This window comes from Aspergillus tanneri, assembly GCF_003426965.1.
Source record: "Aspergillus tanneri strain NIH1004 chromosome Unknown AapTan_6_pilon_pilon_pilon, whole genome shotgun sequence".
NCBI classification, from domain to species: domain Eukaryota; kingdom Fungi; phylum Ascomycota; class Eurotiomycetes; order Eurotiales; family Aspergillaceae; genus Aspergillus; species Aspergillus tanneri.
Genome location: NW_022984633.1, coordinates 818,922 through 836,735, shown reverse-complemented (window position 1 = coordinate 836,735; position 17,814 = coordinate 818,922). Strand labels below are relative to the sequence as shown.

Sequence of the window (17,814 nt, the reverse complement as noted above, 5' to 3'; positions counted from 1 at the left end):
TCAGTTCGTTGCACTATGTAGGTCCCTGTAGATCAACTTGGGTGGTGTTTCGCATCAGTTCCAAGGCAGGCTCATTATGTGGTGGTGCACGTGACCCATCTTCTGTGTCGTTCGCGTTTCCCCAGCTTTGTGATCCGTAAGGCACTTTTTTTCTTGGAATACTATCCTCCATCACCTCGCTCACCACATGATGGCTTGATCAACACTAGATTTGATATTATCCTCGTCGCAGTATATTGTCCTCTGACATCAGCTCCCTCGTTCGAAGCGCACACAGTTCTAGGTCGAGTTGTGAAAGAATCAAGTTGAATTCTGCATCTGACCTCGATCATCCCGGAAGCCCCTGACAAAGTTTTCTTGCTTCGCGCTAGTTGTCTGCAGGGAATCCTTCACTGAGTACGAATATGCAGCTCTCAGAAGTGCAGGCGGAGGAGGTGAAGAAGTGGGTGATCAGGAAGCTAGAAGACATGTATGGCTCCTTTATGCTACATTATCCTACATGCGTTATTGGATCCCCCCCCCCCCCCCTTTTTTTTTTTTTAAAAAAAAAAAAAAAAAATTGTTTTTCGCTTGACCCTGTGCTAACTGACTCTCTGTGCGAATTGCAGATCTGATGCTGATTCTGATGTGCTTGCTGACTACGTACTGGCACTCATCCGCACGGATGCTCCAGATGAAGATATCAGGAAGGCCTCGGAGGAGAACTTGGAAGACTTTCTGAGGGAGCGTGGGTTGCCCAGGAATGAACCGTGTCATACGGCATTATGTGGGATAGAGATCTGACTAGTATTCTCGGGACTTAGATACTGCTCAATTTGTCAACGAGCTCTTCACTACATTCGCATCGAAAACACCCTCTGCGCCACAAGTTCAACCACCTCTACCTCATGATATGCCCAGCATTGCGGCAACTTCTACGCAATCGGTCCAGTTCAATCCGCCCTCGGGCCCTCCCAGAGGCACTTATGGACCTCAAGTGGATAATATTTCTCAATCACAAAGCGACGGTCCCAGCTTCAATCGCAAGCGTAGCTACCATGAAGGTTTCCACGCTGATCAAGAGCGCGATGATTTCCCTCACAACCGGACGTTCAAGACCCCGCGTCGAGGCCGTGGCGGTGGCAGGGGAGACTGGATGGGCAGAGATAGCCGTACCACGTCTGGTGTACCGGGGCTATTCCCCCCCACCGCGGGCGGGTTCCCCGTCATGCCTCCTGCGTTCCCTGCATTCGATCAAAATGACCCAATGGCAGCAATGATAGCGCTACAGGGCATGGGTTTCCCTCAGATGCCTGGAATGCCCCCGATACCTATGCCACCGGGTGCTCCCGGACAGCAGCCGGAGCAGATGGTGCCGAAAACCTCAGAGCGATGTCCATTCTACGAGACTCAGGGGATATGCTATCTAGGGGCCGCCTGCCCTTATCAGCATGATTCTATGCCTGGTATCTCGAAAGAGGATGGTATGCATTCTTCGCTTCTTTTTATACATGCTGTTGCTGACGACGTGCCGTGCATAGAATATGACCCGAAATCATCCAATATCGTGACAGACTTCCAAAGACGGAATACGGACTCTTCATTCCGCGGCGGCGACAGGGGTCGTGGCCGCGGTCGCGGAGACAGGGGCGGGTTTGGAGGTCGCGGACGTCGTTCAGAGCTCTCTGCTGCGGGACCTAACGATGATACTTCGATTACTACGATCGTGGTTGAACAAATCCCGGACGACAAGCTTGACGACGCAACCATCCGCGAGTTCTTTTCACAGTACGGTGAAATCGTCGAAGTCTCTCTGCAACCACACCGGCGACTTGCCTTGATTACATATGATAGCCATGCAGCTGCTAAGCGAGCCTGGTCCAGTCCCAAAGTCATATTCGATAACCGATTTGTCAAGGTGTATTGGCACAAGCCAAAGACGGAGCGGAATAATGAATCGCGGCCAGCTCATGTCGAGGCCTCTGCGGAAGAACCGGTCTTCGATCAAGAAGAATTCGAGAAGCAGCAGGAAGAGGCGCAAAAGGCCCATGACGAGAAGATGAGGAAACGCAAAGAGACTGAGCATGCCAAGCAAGCGTTGGAAAAGCAGCGAGAGGAGCTCTTGAAGAAACAAGAAGAAGAAAAAGACCGACTCATGCGAAGACTTGGCGCTAAGAACGTTAGCAATGGCGCAAAGCCTGAAAGCGATGAAATACAATCCACATCCGAAGACAACACCAGTGATCAGACTAAACAATTGCGCGCACAACTAGCGGCTCTGGAAGCAGAGGCGAAGACGCTCGGAATTGACCCCAGTAGTTCGGACTCAACCTCGTCTTTTGGCTACCGCGGCCGTGGTAGAGGAGCTTTCGGCAGAGGCGGCTATCCACCACGAGGTCGTGGATATGATCCCTCCTACCGTGGCGGTCGCGGACGAGGTGGCATGGCGCGTGGCCGAGGTGGTGTTCTTCGTCTCGACAATCGACCCAAAAGAATTGCCGTCTCCGGCGTGGATTTCAATAACGAGAAGGATGAAGCATTACGGCAGTTCCTGATTGTGAGTATACATCTATATCTACTCTTTAAAAACATTCACTAACATGATTCCTCTCAGGGCATCGGGGAATACGAATCGATTGAGCCCCATCCCGAGGAGTCTAGTTCTCTCATTGTAGCGTTCAAAGAGCGCTACGTCGCAGAGAAATTCATGTTCGGATCCTGGAAGATTCCTTCCGTCGGCGAGGTTCAACTCACCTGGGTCCCCAATCCTCCCATTTCCACCCTGTCTACAACTTCGGGTCCCGGGTCAGAGACGAAAGCGACTCCCGACGAAGATACCATGATGGACTCGACCACGTCTCCACCTGCCCAGTCAACAAAACAGAAAGACGGAAATAATAACCACGAAGTAGACTATGATGTCGCAGAGGTGGATGATAACTGGGGCGTGGAGTAACATATCGATAGGATAGGATAGGATAGGATAGGAACTGGTTGAATATTTCTTTTTCTTTCTTTTCCTTCCTTTCACTTGTCCCTTTTTCTTCCTGCATGTCTATGGATATAATGTACTAGCTCTCATTACTTTGACCAAAATTTGAAAGACCAGAAAAGGAAAAAAAAAAAAAAAAAAAACTAGATCCTTTCTAGAATTCTTTCCCCTCTTCGATCTTCTGCCGGTTTTAATCATCCTTGGTTTTTGTCTTTATATCTTGATTGATTACGTTCCTAAATCAAGCATAGAATCATTTATACGACATATGTCATTTGAAATAACTGGATGACATGTATATACACAGAGACTAGAGTGATCAACTTCTACCACATTCTAATAGAGAACCCGTGACAATATCTACTATTTCTGCAAATTCTGAGGAATAAGTTCTACGATATATCCATCCTACATGAGCATTAGACATTAAATTCGTCCATACAAGGGAGGGGGGAGGGATATATGATACGATATAACATACCGGATCAGCCACATAAGCAATCTGATCAACTAATTTCTTATAATTAGGATGCAGCTCACCGATCCCGATCCCGCGCTCGGCCTCCCACTCGCTTAGGGGCACGCTCTCCCGCGAACTATCGCCTAGTTCCTTGATCACTGGGACGCCGTTGCTTCTCAGTCGGGCGACTGTCGCTGCGACGTCTGGGACGGTGAATCCGACATGTCCGAATCCCAGATGCGGAGGGATATTGCCGTTGGAGATCTCAAAGTCCGGGGCACTCTCAGTGCCATGGATATGGAATAATTCCAGCAGACCGAGGGTCTGGGTGATAGGGACCTTGGAGGCCCAAGTGGGGAGGTCGGCGCGGTCTGCTTCGGTGGTTGGGTATCCAAGATAGTAGAGAGTGAAAGGACCAGCGTTCATGGTAAAGACAGTGCGCATGCCCATAAGATCGATGTAGAAATGAAGAGTCCGTTTGGGGTCGCGGATACGGAGCATCAGATGATTGAGTTTGTAGTTGACCGTGGGGCTATTCTCTGGGAGCGGGGGATCGGTGTTGTGTCCGCCACGGAGCATCGTGCCTTCTTCGAAAGGTGAAGGAGAGGTGGTGCTGTCAGCGATGTCTTTGGTGGCCATATTTTCTGGTTTCCGGCTGGAGGGTAAGGAAATAGAAAAATGTAGAAATGTAGAAGTGGATTAATTCTGGGGGAGCATTTCTGCTGGTAATCAAACTATATTGCCTAGGATCTCCACATCGAAGGGCACCATCATGTCCATTCTAAGACAAGACCCTTATGAGTTTTCAAAATGCAAATTCAAACCAACCGCTCATTGCTATAATCCAAAAGTGACCAAAAAAAAAAAAAAATAATCAGTGCCAAACAGTGTAGAAAGGATCTTTGAACGCCAAAATGTACTATCCCCAACGCATGCAGTCGTCATAAAAATGGGCGTTATATATGTTGGACATAACTATGCAAGGTGCCAGAAATAACATCACAAAGACGACGTGAAACCAAAAAGCAATGAATGTTGTGCGATACTCTAGAAGACCAAGGCCATTCGGCCTGATAACAGCTTAGGACGTAGAAGACTCCCCTTGTCTTGCAGAACTGTCATTAGACATCGAACTCGTGTTGAGACGGTTTGAGAGATTAGACGTGAACTGCTTCTCATCGTCACTATCGCTGTCCATCTGGTCTAGAATGCGATCTATCTCGTCACCAGCCTGCGCTTCCAGGCCCAAACGCGAACTGCGCTCTTGAGAATCGGACGGTTCAAGTTCATCTTTAATACAAGGAGCCTGACACCATTTAGAGCTGGATATGGAATCTATCGAGTTACTAATACTGCTGTGTATCAGACTCTTCTGAGGCTGGGAACTTTGGGAGTTGGAATGGTAACCCGAGTTTCCCGGGCTGGACATGAAAAGCAACGTCTCAATGGCATCTTGTTCCATCGAAGAATTTTGCGACTGACCATGCCGACTGGATACGGCATCATAAGGAGTAGAGGTGGTATGAGATGACGGTCGAAGAGGTGGTGTTCCAGGTACCAAGACAGTTCCCGAATTGATGGCCGGCCTTGAGACACTAGATTCTTGCTGCGAATGATGTCTTCGATGAAGGGGGAAATGGGAATGTCGTGGTTGTTGTAGGGTTTCATTCGGGTTTGGCCGTCTTCGTCGAGTGCTGTTACTCGAAATGATGTCTGCGGGCGGTGCAAGTTTTGGCGCAGCGGCCGTTGAACTGTGGGATTTTAATCGTTCACCTTGCAGCGCGAGAGGGGTTGATGCATCCGACCGGACTATTGGCGATGCCCGCAAAGGATCTTTTATAAACTGGAAGTCTGGTGCAGACACGGTCGTGCCGTCTGGTGAATTTATATCCATCGCTTGAGCATCGTCGGGGGAGGGACAAAGCCCTATTCGTCTCAATGAGTCTACACTCGATATTTGGGATAATGCACCACTGTGTAGGAGCTCCAATGGCAATTGGTTTTGAGCATTGTGGGACTGACGGTTTTTCTCGATTTTGGCTGCGGCGTAGGAGAGACGCGTACGAAGATGTACGGACAACTAAGATAACATCAGCAATCTAGAAAATAAGCCCACCAGTCAGACTATGGTATCATTTACCGCCGCTATCCTGCTCCCACGTGAAACGGAGCCGATGCTTCGAGAACGACGCCTTTCGGTGCCGTTTTGGTCTAGATAATGAGGATCTTGCGGGTTGGCTGCAGGTTTGACCACGCCTGTTGCGGTCCGCTTCTGGCCTAGTAGCAATTTAGACGGACTCTCAGATCCTGGGGTGTCATTTTGTGTATCTGGGTTCAATGCGACTGTCTTTTCATCTATTTTTCCAAGGTTGCTAGCTCCTGTAGACTCGGGCTGCATTGGTGGTTGCAAAAGAGAACCACGTTGCGCCGTTGTACAATTCGACGAGTCCAGCTCTTGCGACTGAGGAACAAGCACTATAGATGATGCTGAACTTGTAGTTTCGCTATGGTTCTTATGGGACGAATTCGCAGGTTCTGTCTCTGTTCGCGCGTCCAATGGTGATACTGGATGATGGGTAGCAGGTATTATATTGCGCTCTACAGTGTTGTAGAAGTCGTGCGAGGAGGCGGCCCGTCCATTCTCACGAGCCGCCGCGACAGGATACTGAGAACCCAACTGTGATTGTGCTTGCGGCACGTGTTGGCGCTCATTTAAGTGCGGCGATCCGCCCATTGTAGTCGAAGGCAACGGAAACTCCCGCACGCGGCTGTCTACCTAGAGAGATGGCGGTTAGCTCCCCAGCAAGAGACAGTTTGGTCCGCTACCTGTCAGATACCGACTCTACTCGCCTCTCAAAGGAGCGGGAGAAAAAGGGTTTACTTGAAACAAATGAGTCCAGCTCTGCCTGGGAGCGGCGTCTCGAGGATCCCCAGTCCCAAGCGGGCACGAATGAATGATCTAATCACCGCCCGGATAGATGGGTGGTTGGCGCGGGAATGTCCGAGACGGAGCTGTCAAGCGCCTCCCAGCCCACTGGGCGATTGAATCGGCACGAACTTTCGATCTTAAAAACTCCGTGTTGCAGATGGCTGTAAGGAGTGCCTTGCCCAAATTTACACGCGCAATGCGTGGCCAACGGTAGGCTACACGGCACAAGCACGTTCTTTCTTGGTCTCCACACGGGGCTCTCAAGCTCGACACCTCGCCAATCGATTTGAGAACACGCGGGAATCGAAGGACAGAAATTGCCAGAGGCACACAATGATAGATAATAGCCTACATGGAGGACGGATGCTGGACGAGCGAAGGTGCTCTTTGCGTTCAGACGACCCAAGCTGTCGACCCAGTTATAACTCGTGACGCGTGCGCGGCGCGATCACGTGTTAGCGCCTGAGCCGTCAGGCAGTGATTTCAGGCAGTCCAGCAGCACGGCACCCATCCGATAATAGTAGATACACTATAAAGTCTCGAGAAGCGAATAGCCAAAAATCAGCGGCGATACCGCCCAGTATATTCAACGCCATCCACCATGCAACTCATACATAGATACATATGGACACTATTAATAGAATAACAACTTTTTGCCAGCAAATGAGGGAAAGCGTGGTGGCTATGCAAACCGAGGAGCTTAAGATCACCGCCGTTTCTTCCCTCCACCACCGTCCTCGCCTTGGTTCTTGCGCTTCTTGCCCTCACGTCGCCAGTAATCATCACGCTCCCTCTTCTCGCGCTCCGACTTCTTCTCCAGGCTGTCCGCAACCTTGGCACGATGCACCTGGCGCCGCTCTTCCTGCTTCGCAGCCCGCCGAGCTTGCTTATCATTTCGCAGTGTAGTGAGCTTCTGCATAAGGTCTCGCGCCTTCTTCTCTTCGCCTCCAAGAACCACAGCGCGCTTTTGCATATATGTCTTTTCCTTGTGTCCCCGCATCTTGGTGATCTGCGATTTGAAGGGTAGATCTGCGGCTAGCTGCCGTGGCACCCGAAGAGGATTGAAATGGCGTGTGGGCCGTTCAATAGGACGGTAGGCTGAGTCCTTGTTCATTGGGGTTGGAATGCCTTGTTCACGACGGACTTCACCGGTGAGGCGCATTCCCTGCCATCCACTATCACTGGACCCCTCTCGTGTGTCCAGGTCGAGCAAGTTGGTCACTGGGTTATAGAATCGATGCGGCTTGATCGGATACCAAGCCCGTAAGAAGACAATGTCACTCATGAGGATCTTATCCTCAAACGTTGCACGGAAGCACCCTTCTGGTTTGCTGAGGGCACGCTTGATCTGACCGCGAATGCCAGATACAGTCCGAATTGCGGCTCCTTCGAATTTGGCGATTTCAAGAGAAGAATTGAACATCTCTTTGATGAACGCGGTGTTCTTGAAGATTTTGTATGGTACACCCGTCAGCTTCAGCTTCTTGACGATATCAGTATGCTCATCCACGCTCAATACTGTTCCCGTAGCTGCAATGCGGAAACCGGGTGTTTTGTTTGAAAAGGACTGCACGCAGCAGAAAGGAGTGTTTGGTGCGACAAGAGGGCCGTAGAAGGTACCGAAGCAGTGCATGTGTTCAGGGGTGTATTTAAGCATGCGGTTTCGTGTTCGACTGTCCGACGTGCTGTAAATGGGCAGGGATTGGAACCGACGCCAACCAAGTGAGAAGATCAACGGATCGTTAGTCTTTAAAATCTTCTTGTGCCAGCGATGCCTTTTGATGCGCATCTGCACATAGCCAAACCGGTCTTCAGTTGGTGCCAGTCCACCAACAATAACTGGATAGCGAGGGTTAAATTTCGTGGCAAACTCGCAAGGGACATTCTCAAGGACGATACGCGCATATGTACCGGCTTTGAAGCCCTCTGCTCTAGCCCGAGAGGCTGGGTCCAGAGTATCGAATTCGGCACGATTGATGTCCTGTTGCTTTTGTAGTTTGGCTTTCTGTGCATCGTACCATTCGTCCTCGCCAAACTCCTCTTCGCCACCGCCGTCCTGCCGGGAGTTATCCTTGGAGTTAGCGAATCCTTCTCGATCTTCCTCCTCAAAGCGCAACCTCAGTTCTTCCTTCTTTTTTGCATTACGCTCACGCTCAGCTTCAAGATCAGCTGGACCTTCATTCTCCTTGGTATCGGATTCGCGGTCAGAATCATCTTTGATTCCATTGAACATCTCTCCCGTCTCCAAATCTTCGAATTCCCCATCACCTTCATCATCCTCATCAAAATCATCGTCAACATTAGAGTCATCATCCCTATTGCCTGACAGATGGGCGGTAGCAAACCGGCTGCGTATCGATTCTATCATATCTTCTTCTTGCCACTTCTGCTCCAACTCCTCGTAGTCAAACTCAGGGATAGCACGAAATTCGGATTGCTCTTCCTTCTCGGCATCAGTCTTCTTGAAAAATGCATCCCCTTCATCATCAGGTTCTTCTTCTTCCTCGTCCTCATTGTCTTTCCCCGACCATCTTAGCGCTACGTCCGCGGGATCAATGGACTCGTCGTACATCATGCGGGATAGATCAGTGATTCGGTATTTCGGTCTATTAGCGTGAAGGGCCTTGATGTTGGCTGCCATGTTCTCCTTCCATCGGAGCGTTCCATCATCATCATCTTCCATATCCTCGTCATCTTCATCACTTTCCAGTTCTTGGTCTTCAACAGACGATATGGAGCCGAGATCAGAGTCACTGTCAGCAAATGCGATATCTTCTTTACTCTCACGGCTTTTGCCATCCTGTCTTTCCTTGAAACTTGCTTCGAAGTCTGCCGGGGCGGAGACGTCAAGGTCTTCCTCATCGCTGGCACCGTCGACCTCGTCATCGTCCATTTCATCGTCATTGTCCTCTGCGCTTTCGAAACCTTCGTCATCTTCTTGCGGTGCATCCTCTCCATCCATGAATCTCACATTTCGTCTATGTTTTCTTCCCGCGGAGCCATCTTCGTCATCCGCTTTTGCTATCGGCTCGCCACCACTGAACAGACGGACACCACCATCTGTCTGACCGAGCAATTTTCGCTCACCCTGCAAGCCAACGACCAATTGCTCCCCTAGGCCACGATCTTCATTTCCGCTGTCGTCTTCATCACGTTCGAAATTAGATGTCTTAACATTGATATAAACAGCATCTTTGTCGACCAACACGCCACCAACATCAGACATTGGTGCAAATAAAAGTTTCTGTTTTTCACCCAGCCTGCGTTTGCTTGCCTTGCCCGCAGATTTGGCTAACTGTTGATCCATGTAAGGTGTAGGGCAAGGATCTGGAAGACTCTCAATACCTGAGACGGTTAAATCACCTACTCCAGGAACATGCACCCTCGCTCCTTGGGCGGGGAAGTTGGTGCCCCTGAGATACCCATAGAGAGCTATAGTCCGATCGCATTTTGGATTCTCTTCAATATCAGTTGGGAGCGTAATATCCAGGAATCGGTCTGCAAGGGCGTATGGATGAGAGTTGCGCCAGATCAACGGCCGAGGGTTCTTCATAACGGACAAAAAGCGGGACAAATTATGCACCTCACGATCAGGGTAACGGCCGTTGACCACACCGGAGAGATAGAAGAGTTTGGCGCCATTGTATAGCTCACTCCAGAAACGGTGCTTAAGGCGCTTCTTTGCAGCTCGCAAGGTACTTTGCTTCTTGAAAAGGTCCAGATGGGTTAGGATTCCGAAAACATTTCCCGGCATACCACTCGAGGCCAAGACGTTGAGAAACTCCATAGTCTCCATTTCAAATCCATAGTTGCCGTCGATCATCAGCAGCACAATATCTGCGATTTTGGCTACATCGATCATGCTAGCAAGAGAATCGGAAGGACATTCAATGATTGTAAGTCGGCGTCTTTTCGACGTTACGATCGTTAAAGGTCCATTGGGTGAGCTAAGCGTCTGTTTGGTGTAACGGCGAATCAAGGATTTAATAAGCGTCGTCTTTCCAACCTAGATACGGCAAGTCCTCTGTCAGTCATCGCTCTTCGTACTATCTGGAACACTGAACTCGAAAAATAATTTGAAACTTACCCCTGGTGGTCCAACCACTGCAACGACCAGCGGAGGAGCCTCCTCAGGCAACCGATCTACCAAAGGCACATGCAGTCTTTTCTCCTTAATCTGTAATAGAGCAACCCAATCAGCTCACAGGTCACCAAGAGCGAGACTAAAAGATATGGAGTATAGAGTATGCATACATCATGCGACCGCGCGCCTTGTCTGTTTCCTTTTCCAGGATTTGAATACGCGAAAGCCTTTGGGTTTGCACCTAGAATAAGAAAAATGGCAAGTCAGCATGGGATAATAGGACAAGAATGAACAGAGGGAGGGAAAGAAGATATGCACATACCATCGTACTTCTTCTTCTCCTTCGAGGGCCGATGTGCCCTGTTTGGATGTTGTTCCATTGTGGAGAAAAGAGGTCAAGGACCTCTGGAGAAATCCTTTCTTTGCGTATGAAAGAAAGGACTTACCGCAGACTCAGATGGCAATTTGTGAGCTGCTTCTGGCTGCTAGCTTGCTCGGTCCAAAATTATTATTTCCATTTTCTTCATCGGCGGGAGACTTAATCCGTGCCGGTCCCCAAAAAAAAAAAATAAAAAGGGTTTTGCGCATTGCTCTTGATTCCTGAGGCACCAACCAACTATACGAACCTACTATGTATAAGTTCTTATCAGCCGGCATGTTTTCCGGTCCGGCGATACAAGATTGGGACGTCACTCTAGGGCACCGGTCCAATCAAAGCGTTAAGCGGCGATAACAGCCTATCACGAATCCTTTTAAGACTTGGGAAGTCATGACAGAAGGCTCTGGAGATTGGAAAAAGCGGGGCATATACTATGGCGTTCTTAACGATAGTTAGTATATTACAAATGCCATCGGAAGGAAGCCGACAATGGCATCCGGTATTAAGCACCAAGCACCCTCTCCGTCAAGAGCCTTCGTCATTTCCCTACCACGTTGCAGCATCCATTCTATTCACATTTTTATACTGGCAGATACATCAACATGACTAGGCTCCATCGACCTCCCCCGGCATATAAAGCCCCGAAGGACTCAACAGTCCACGGCACTACCCAAATTTACAGATCTATCTCCGAAACAGCTTCGGACGCCTCTAAACGCACACTGGAGACTTCTTTCACTATCCGTCCATGCTCTGCCCAAGCTTGGGTTGTACCAGCCGGTCACATCTGCCGTCTCACTACTCCCAGAGGCCCTCAGGTAGGAGATTTAAATATCTGGAACGCGCAAAACGCCCGTGAGAGGTTCTGGGCTTCTCGCACACGCCAGATCCACGCGTCTCATGTATCTGTTGGCGACCGTCTCTGGTCCAACCTTCCCTATCTCCGCCCACTCGTAACAATCACGGGAGACTCGCTGGCTGGCGGACAGCTCCATGAGCTGGTAGATGAAGATGGAACCCAGAAATCAACCTTCGGGCCAACGCAGTTTGGGGGACGATGTCATGATCTTTTGGGAACTCGCTGTGATCCCTATGTGAACCTGCTCATGGGCGGGGAGTCGTATGACTTCCACTGCCATTCGAATCTTACGCGCGCAGTGATGCCATTTGGGCTGACTGAGCTTGATGTGCATGACGTTATCAATGTCTTCCAGGTGACTGGCCTGGATGAAGAGGGAAAATATTTCATGGAGGCTTCACCGGCCAAGCCTGGCGAATACTTTGAATTCTTTGCCGAGGTCGATGTTCTGTGTGCACTTTCAGCTTGTCCTGGGGGTACGTGTCTTCCCCTCACATCATGGAGATCGCAAAAAAAAAAAAAAAAAAAAGAAGAAAAGGCTAACAGTAGTTTCCAGGCGACCTTTCCAATTGGAGCTGGGAGGAAAAGGAGGAGAGCATGGGCGCTACCACTCGCCCTCTCGGAGTGGAAGTGTACAAGTTGACTGATCCTCAGGTTTTGGCGGGATGGAAACAGCCAAAAAGTCCTAAATATACAGGTATGCATGGACTGAAAATGCCACCACGTGAAGACGATGGGTCCAATTATGTTGGGTTGTAGTACCCAGTGACGGACATGCAAATAAATAAAAAAAGAAGAGAGGGCAATGCAGGGGTAATGATGTCCATGAGGAGCACAAATATATCAAATATCAAGTAGACACCGAAGAAGCTTTTTATTTATTACTTAAAACGGCCATTTTCTTGTTCATGACAGTCTGTTGTTGTCAGCGCTGAAGTGACGAAATATCATAGCGGCGTAGTTGCTGCTGCAGATGTAATAAGGCACGGCCGCTGCCTATCGCGGGAAGTCCTGGCGCTGGACTCCCTGGTGGTGATATGTACGCGATGGGACGCGCCGGGTTTAGTTCAAGAAGCCACCATGTGTTGCATATCATGGAAATAACGGAATCGGTGCGGGGGCGTCAGCGCAGCGATGTCACTACTCCATTTATGGGCTTGAGCCTGCATGATTTCCTAACTTATTAGCAAGCAAGCGATATACTTGGTGTCTACAGCAAGATAAATGGAGTAAAACAAATCTCACGAGCCTCTTGCACCTTTTGGCATGTCTTCCAGAAGCCAAAACGCGGACGTGCAAATACAGAACTAGGCAACGCGCGCAATCAGAACAGGCGATATTAGCTGTATCGCTAGACATGTAGAAGGTAGAGGGTTGAATCACTAAGGTCACGAACGGTAGAACACTGAGACAGGCTGGAAAACACGTGACAGTGATTAGTACTAGAGAAAGTGGTCAGGTGACCAGGCCCCACTATTTGCAAAATATACTGCTGCTACGCTCCACAATTAGATGCACTGGAATGTGTTTCGGCCATATCGATGTATCAGGCTTGGACAAGGAAGTTACCTTCTCATAGGAATGATGCAATAAAAGAAATAAAAAAGAAAAATTGTTGGCTATATCATGATGGAGGTGTTAGCTCGAACTTCCAGGAGAATTGATCTACGATGAGCCATACTAGCTATGCTTCACGTGACTGCCCCGCGCTGGATATCGTCATCGGCTCCCTTTCCCCACTTCTTCACTTCCTGCATGGACATGTCATGCCGCATTGATCCGGGAAGTAATGTTAGTAGACCTACGGAGTAGAGATAGGCTTCTGCACTTGTGTCTATGTTATGCATACCACGCACTGCCATAAGCAAGTGGGGTGTAAAGTATGAAACAAACTCGGTTAGGGCAGCAAACCTGTGAAAGTTCATGGTGCAGCACTAGGTTATGTGGTAGCAATATTCTAACCCGGTAATCAGGGTGCCTTCAAAAGTAAGTGACTTCGAGTGGCAGCGCCATGCGAGGAACCGTATCCAACCACATTGGCAATTGGATGGCCTAGATGGTGCGATTCAAGGAATTTATGATCCTAGGGTCCTCGGTCAACGGCCACGTTTCCCCTCCCATTTTATCCTATCATCGGTGGCTGCATTTGCTTATCGGCTGTGGCACGCCTCACCCCGCGCAAAGTGGTATAAATCCTCTTTAGTCCCACCCGCTTCAAACCTTACCCCTTCCAAATTCAACGTCCAACTTTCTCAATTACCGTGTCCATTTCCCCCTACCTTTCCACACATCCATCATTCCCGGATTTGAAGATACAACACAGGCAAAATGCCGGTCTACAACGTTCGTGGTGCCTTTGTTGACTATCACGCGTTAGGGTCATCCTTTAACAGTTGTTTGCAGGTCACACTGAAGAAGGACTCTCCACCTGAGCATTTAGCTAAGTGAGGCGCCACTCTCCTCTCCTTTTCTCCTTCTTCCCTTCTCTGTGCTACGAAAGAAATACTTACACGGAACTTATTTTTGCCTTAGGGCTAAGGAGCAGGTGAAAAAGGAAGGGGGTACCATCAAGCACGAGTATACTCTCATCAAAGGTTTCACGTAAGGCAGCTGTCATATTCCCTGGAGACTTCCAAGGCACCGTCATTGGGAATTCCAGTCCAGCTGACCCCACTTAGCGCCGAATACGAAGAGGGTGCGGTCAGAACCCTTGAGACAAATGATCACGTTCATGTCGAGCAAGATGGCGAAGTGAAAATCTAGTGGTAGAGCTTGTACAAGTTTTCTATGGGAAACAACAGCCTAGCAACCGACAGCCATCAAGCGTGGCTTAGAATCAAGGCATCAACACACACGGAGGTGCATCATGGAACACAGGTTACGAATATTCTATTGCTGTATGACCAGAGATTGCCATATGTGAACTGAGCCTGCTGTGCAGAGAGCTTAGTGAACGGAGAGAAAATCTCATGATAAATTATAATTTCTTCCAGTACTATATAACAATATCATCTAAACTTGGAGTGCTGTCTTCTTCCTATATCATCACTCCATCAAAATTAGTAATAATGAAAGGATGATGTCTATTCACATTGCCTTAGGTGTTACCAACCAACTCAACTAAAACATATTAGGCAACTAGCTGCGATGAGCAATGCCAAGGTAAACTTCCATAATGATAACTAAAGATTTTCGACTCTTATTTTCCTTAATAAGTATTTTGTTGTTTTCTTTTTCTTTTTCATTTTTTTGGCAACATTCAAGGAGCCTGTATTCGAACACAGCCCAGTGAGATACCAACCCCTCGATCTGCTGCCTAAATAATTGCCCATCTGGGATTGGTGTTCACGTGAGACTTCCTCTTCTGGAATAAAGCTCTGGAACCATTCGGCAGGAAAGACGAGCTTTATCATGACTCGATGCTACATACTAGGTGCGTCGCAGGATGGCTAGTGTTTACTATGGCCATAAAAAGGGCTCTTACGCGGACCGCGAGGCACGGCCTTCGACGTAACTGCCTTCCTTGTTTATCATCTATTACTCATCTCCAACGCCCGTTCTCTGTGTCACCGCTCCCCAAGGTCCCCTCTGAACAGCCCGTAACTTATGGAGCGAAGGATGAAGTTGCACGTCTGGCGGCCAGTCGACGCCGACCGTTAACTCTAGCAGACTTGCTGAAGTGAGACTCCAAAGAACTGCCCCTCCTGAGCTTTGCCATGCAGCAAGTACTAATTCCGATATCCTAGACATGGTCGCCCGCCTTTGTCTGATGAAGCTCTTCTCGCGTCCGCAAACTATACCCTCTCTCTCCTTCCCGCACGCTTAGCATCTCGAATTGAAGCCCTGCGAAATCTGTCGTTTATTGTTGTGTCAAACCCACATATCTCCAAAATCTACAACAACTATCTTCACTCCCTCTCGACCCTTCTGCCCTACCAACAGCGACAGGTCACAACCCTGGAAGAAGAAACCAGTTTGCCGAGGTGCTGGCCGATCTCGTTCACACACATACCAATACAATACCCATACTTGCACGCGGCTTCCTGGAGTGTCGCAGATACGTCGACCCTGTGGAAGTGACTCGATTTTTGGATACCCACTTGCGCGCGAGAATTGGTACAAGATTGATAGCCGAGCAACACCTGGCACTTCATTTCGCTTCTCAACCTGTCAGCAGTGCCGATACCAGAGCCCAACAGGCGTCAAAAAGCACCACCCCCTCTAACTACATCGGGGTCATTGACACTGCTCTGCAACCCGCACGCATTGTGAAACTATGCGAGGACTTTGTAGGGGAAATCTGCGAACTGAAATATGGCATCCGACCTCGAGTAAAGATTGACGGCCAGCCAGATGCAACCTTCGCTTATGTTCCTGTCCACGTGGAATACATAATCACGGAATTGTTGAAGAACGCGTTCCGTGCTGTGGTTGAAGCTGGGAATGAACGTGAGCCCATCGAGGTCACCATTGTCGCTGCGCCTGATGTACCCCGACAACACGCTCGCGAACCATCTACCCCAGGAACTTCAACTCTAAACCCAGCCGCCCAGTTAGATACAGACGTGGGATTCCAGATGGACACGGTGGTCGGAACCGCGGACGCCAACGAATCGATCAAAATCTCCGCCCCTTCCGCCCAGAGTATCACGATCCGAATCCGCGACCGTGGACACGGGATCCCTCCGGAGATCTTGCCCAATATCTGGTCGTACAGTTTTACTACGTTTTCGGACCTCGATGTCCAGGGCTTGGAGAATGGAAATATGGATGCCTTCAACGCCATTTCCAGTAGTAGTGGGAACTTAAGCAGTATCGCCGGTCTAGGGTACGGATTGCCGTTGAGTAGAGCATACGCCGAATACTTCGGAGGCAGTATTGCTGTTCAGAGTCTATGGGGTTGGGGTACAGATGTTTATTTGACTCTTAAGGGAGTTGGGAAGATCTGAAGCAGACTGGATATATCCCTACGCTGTGATGGCATATTTCAATAGTAGTACTATGTAATGTCGAAATAGGAAGACAGTAAGTAGTAGATGCTGGATAGAACTGACTAGTCCAAATGACTTAATGTATCTACTCCACGTTCCATGTAGAATGAATTTCCTGGAAACGGGTTATCATTTCCTGGTTATCAAACCGTTCATCCCACATCCTACAATTGTTGGGTGCTCTTGTAGATGTGATGTTGATATTGATTAGGGAGGGTCGAGCTCGAGTAGACTTGCCTCCGAAGCTTCAGGTTCACTAGGGCGATGGGGAATGGTTTGTGACGTTGAAGAGTGACCTAGAGTCTCATATGTGTTTGTCGATTGCTATCGGGACATCTACGTGGTGTTGGGCTGGATAGTGATGTCTCACGTTAGAGAGCTTGATGATTGGATGATTGTATGCTAGGTGATAGAGATGAGACATACTGAGAACGCGAGTCACGGGTTGGGTCTGTGACTCCTCGTCTCGCAGCTCGACCATGCCGTTGACTCTCTGTGTTTCGTTGCCGTTTTCAGGATTATAGTGCGAGTCTTGAGTCATTAACTCTGGAGGAATTGAGCATCCGGGACTGTTGAGAGGAAGCCTAGGAAGAGCTGCCATTTTGCATTTTGGCCGCAAGAATGATAGAATTTAAAACGACGTTGATGATGTGGGCTGATAGAGCTGACCTCGTTGGAATGTGGAGGACTGCAGCTTCTATTCATTGATAGAAAACAAAGACACATTGTTATTGCTCGAAATATCGTCTGAACTATGATCCTCGACTACGACGCGAAACCAGTTGTTGATGGGTCGATGTCACCGCTGTCCAGTAACCCAACTGGAGCCCATCTCACAGGGCATGGAAACAGGCCACTATTCCATCTCTACATACATCGACTGCTGACGTATTATTCAACAGAAGATAGATAAATGAGTCAAATGATCGACGTTGATTGTGTACCATACATCATCGCAGTTTTGATGCCCTGTTGTTCACATACTCTCCAGCACCCTTTATTCGCATATAGACGGGCTTTGTGATGTCCGCGACGACATTGATTCTATGCCGCCGATTCCATCTTCAATCACGTACTGGTTTAGAGAATGCTGAAAAGTATATTTAAGGCTTGCAACGGAGGCACTCGATCAGAATTCGAG

General features: G+C 48.9%; 7 protein-coding genes across 7 annotated transcripts; 3 read left to right on the top strand and 4 right to left on the bottom strand.

The window, feature by feature from the left end:
* Positions 1 to 404: 404 nt before the first annotated feature.
* On the top strand, positions 405 to 2,935 carry ATNIH1004_008320 (CCCH zinc finger and RRM domain protein; the record flags this gene model as incomplete). Its single annotated transcript, XM_033572931.1, has 5 exons — positions 405 to 469; positions 609 to 727; positions 804 to 1,463; positions 1,521 to 2,536; positions 2,594 to 2,935. 5 exons carry the CDS (start codon positions 405 to 407, stop codon positions 2,933 to 2,935), a joined length of 2,202 nt encoding a protein of 733 aa, XP_033423483.1.
* A 399-nt stretch (positions 2,936 to 3,334) lies between these two features.
* GLO1 (putative lactoylglutathione lyase (Glo1)) lies at positions 3,335 to 4,070 on the bottom strand (the record flags this gene model as incomplete). The annotated part of the gene is made up of 2 exons (XM_033572930.1): positions 3,335 to 3,379; positions 3,453 to 4,070. 2 exons carry the CDS (start codon positions 4,068 to 4,070, stop codon positions 3,335 to 3,337), a joined length of 663 nt encoding a protein of 220 aa, XP_033423482.1.
* Positions 4,071 to 4,512: 442 nt separating this feature from the next.
* Positions 4,513 to 6,165, bottom strand: ATNIH1004_008318 (uncharacterized protein; the record flags this gene model as incomplete). Its single annotated transcript, XM_033572929.1, has 2 exons — positions 4,513 to 5,511; positions 5,572 to 6,165. 2 exons carry the CDS (start codon positions 6,163 to 6,165, stop codon positions 4,513 to 4,515), a joined length of 1,593 nt encoding a protein of 530 aa, XP_033423481.1.
* Positions 6,166 to 7,066: 901 nt separating this feature from the next.
* BMS1 (GTPase BMS1) lies at positions 7,067 to 10,824 on the bottom strand (the record flags this gene model as incomplete). The annotated part of the gene is made up of 4 exons (XM_033572928.1): positions 7,067 to 10,366; positions 10,448 to 10,537; positions 10,615 to 10,685; positions 10,767 to 10,824. The coding sequence occupies 4 exons, from the start codon at positions 10,822 to 10,824 to the stop codon at positions 7,067 to 7,069; spliced, it is 3,519 nt and encodes a 1,172-aa protein (XP_033423480.1).
* Positions 10,825 to 11,425: 601 nt separating this feature from the next.
* Positions 11,426 to 12,441, top strand: ATNIH1004_008316 (urea carboxylase-associated family protein; the record flags this gene model as incomplete). The annotated part of the gene is made up of 2 exons (XM_033572927.1): positions 11,426 to 12,158; positions 12,239 to 12,441. The coding sequence occupies 2 exons, from the start codon at positions 11,426 to 11,428 to the stop codon at positions 12,439 to 12,441; spliced, it is 936 nt and encodes a 311-aa protein (XP_033423479.1).
* A 2,660-nt stretch (positions 12,442 to 15,101) lies between these two features.
* Positions 15,102 to 16,631, top strand: ATNIH1004_008315 (alpha-ketoacid dehydrogenase kinase family protein; the record flags this gene model as incomplete). Its single annotated transcript, XM_033572926.1, has 3 exons — positions 15,102 to 15,361; positions 15,429 to 15,665; positions 15,740 to 16,631. 3 exons carry the CDS (start codon positions 15,102 to 15,104, stop codon positions 16,629 to 16,631), a joined length of 1,389 nt encoding a protein of 462 aa, XP_033423478.1.
* A 206-nt stretch (positions 16,632 to 16,837) lies between these two features.
* On the bottom strand, positions 16,838 to 17,274 carry ATNIH1004_008314 (IQ calmodulin-binding motif protein; the record flags this gene model as incomplete). Its single annotated transcript, XM_033572925.1, has 2 exons — positions 16,838 to 16,969; positions 17,044 to 17,274. The coding sequence occupies 2 exons, from the start codon at positions 17,272 to 17,274 to the stop codon at positions 16,838 to 16,840; spliced, it is 363 nt and encodes a 120-aa protein (XP_033423477.1).
* Between the last annotated feature and the right edge of the window lie 540 nt (positions 17,275 to 17,814).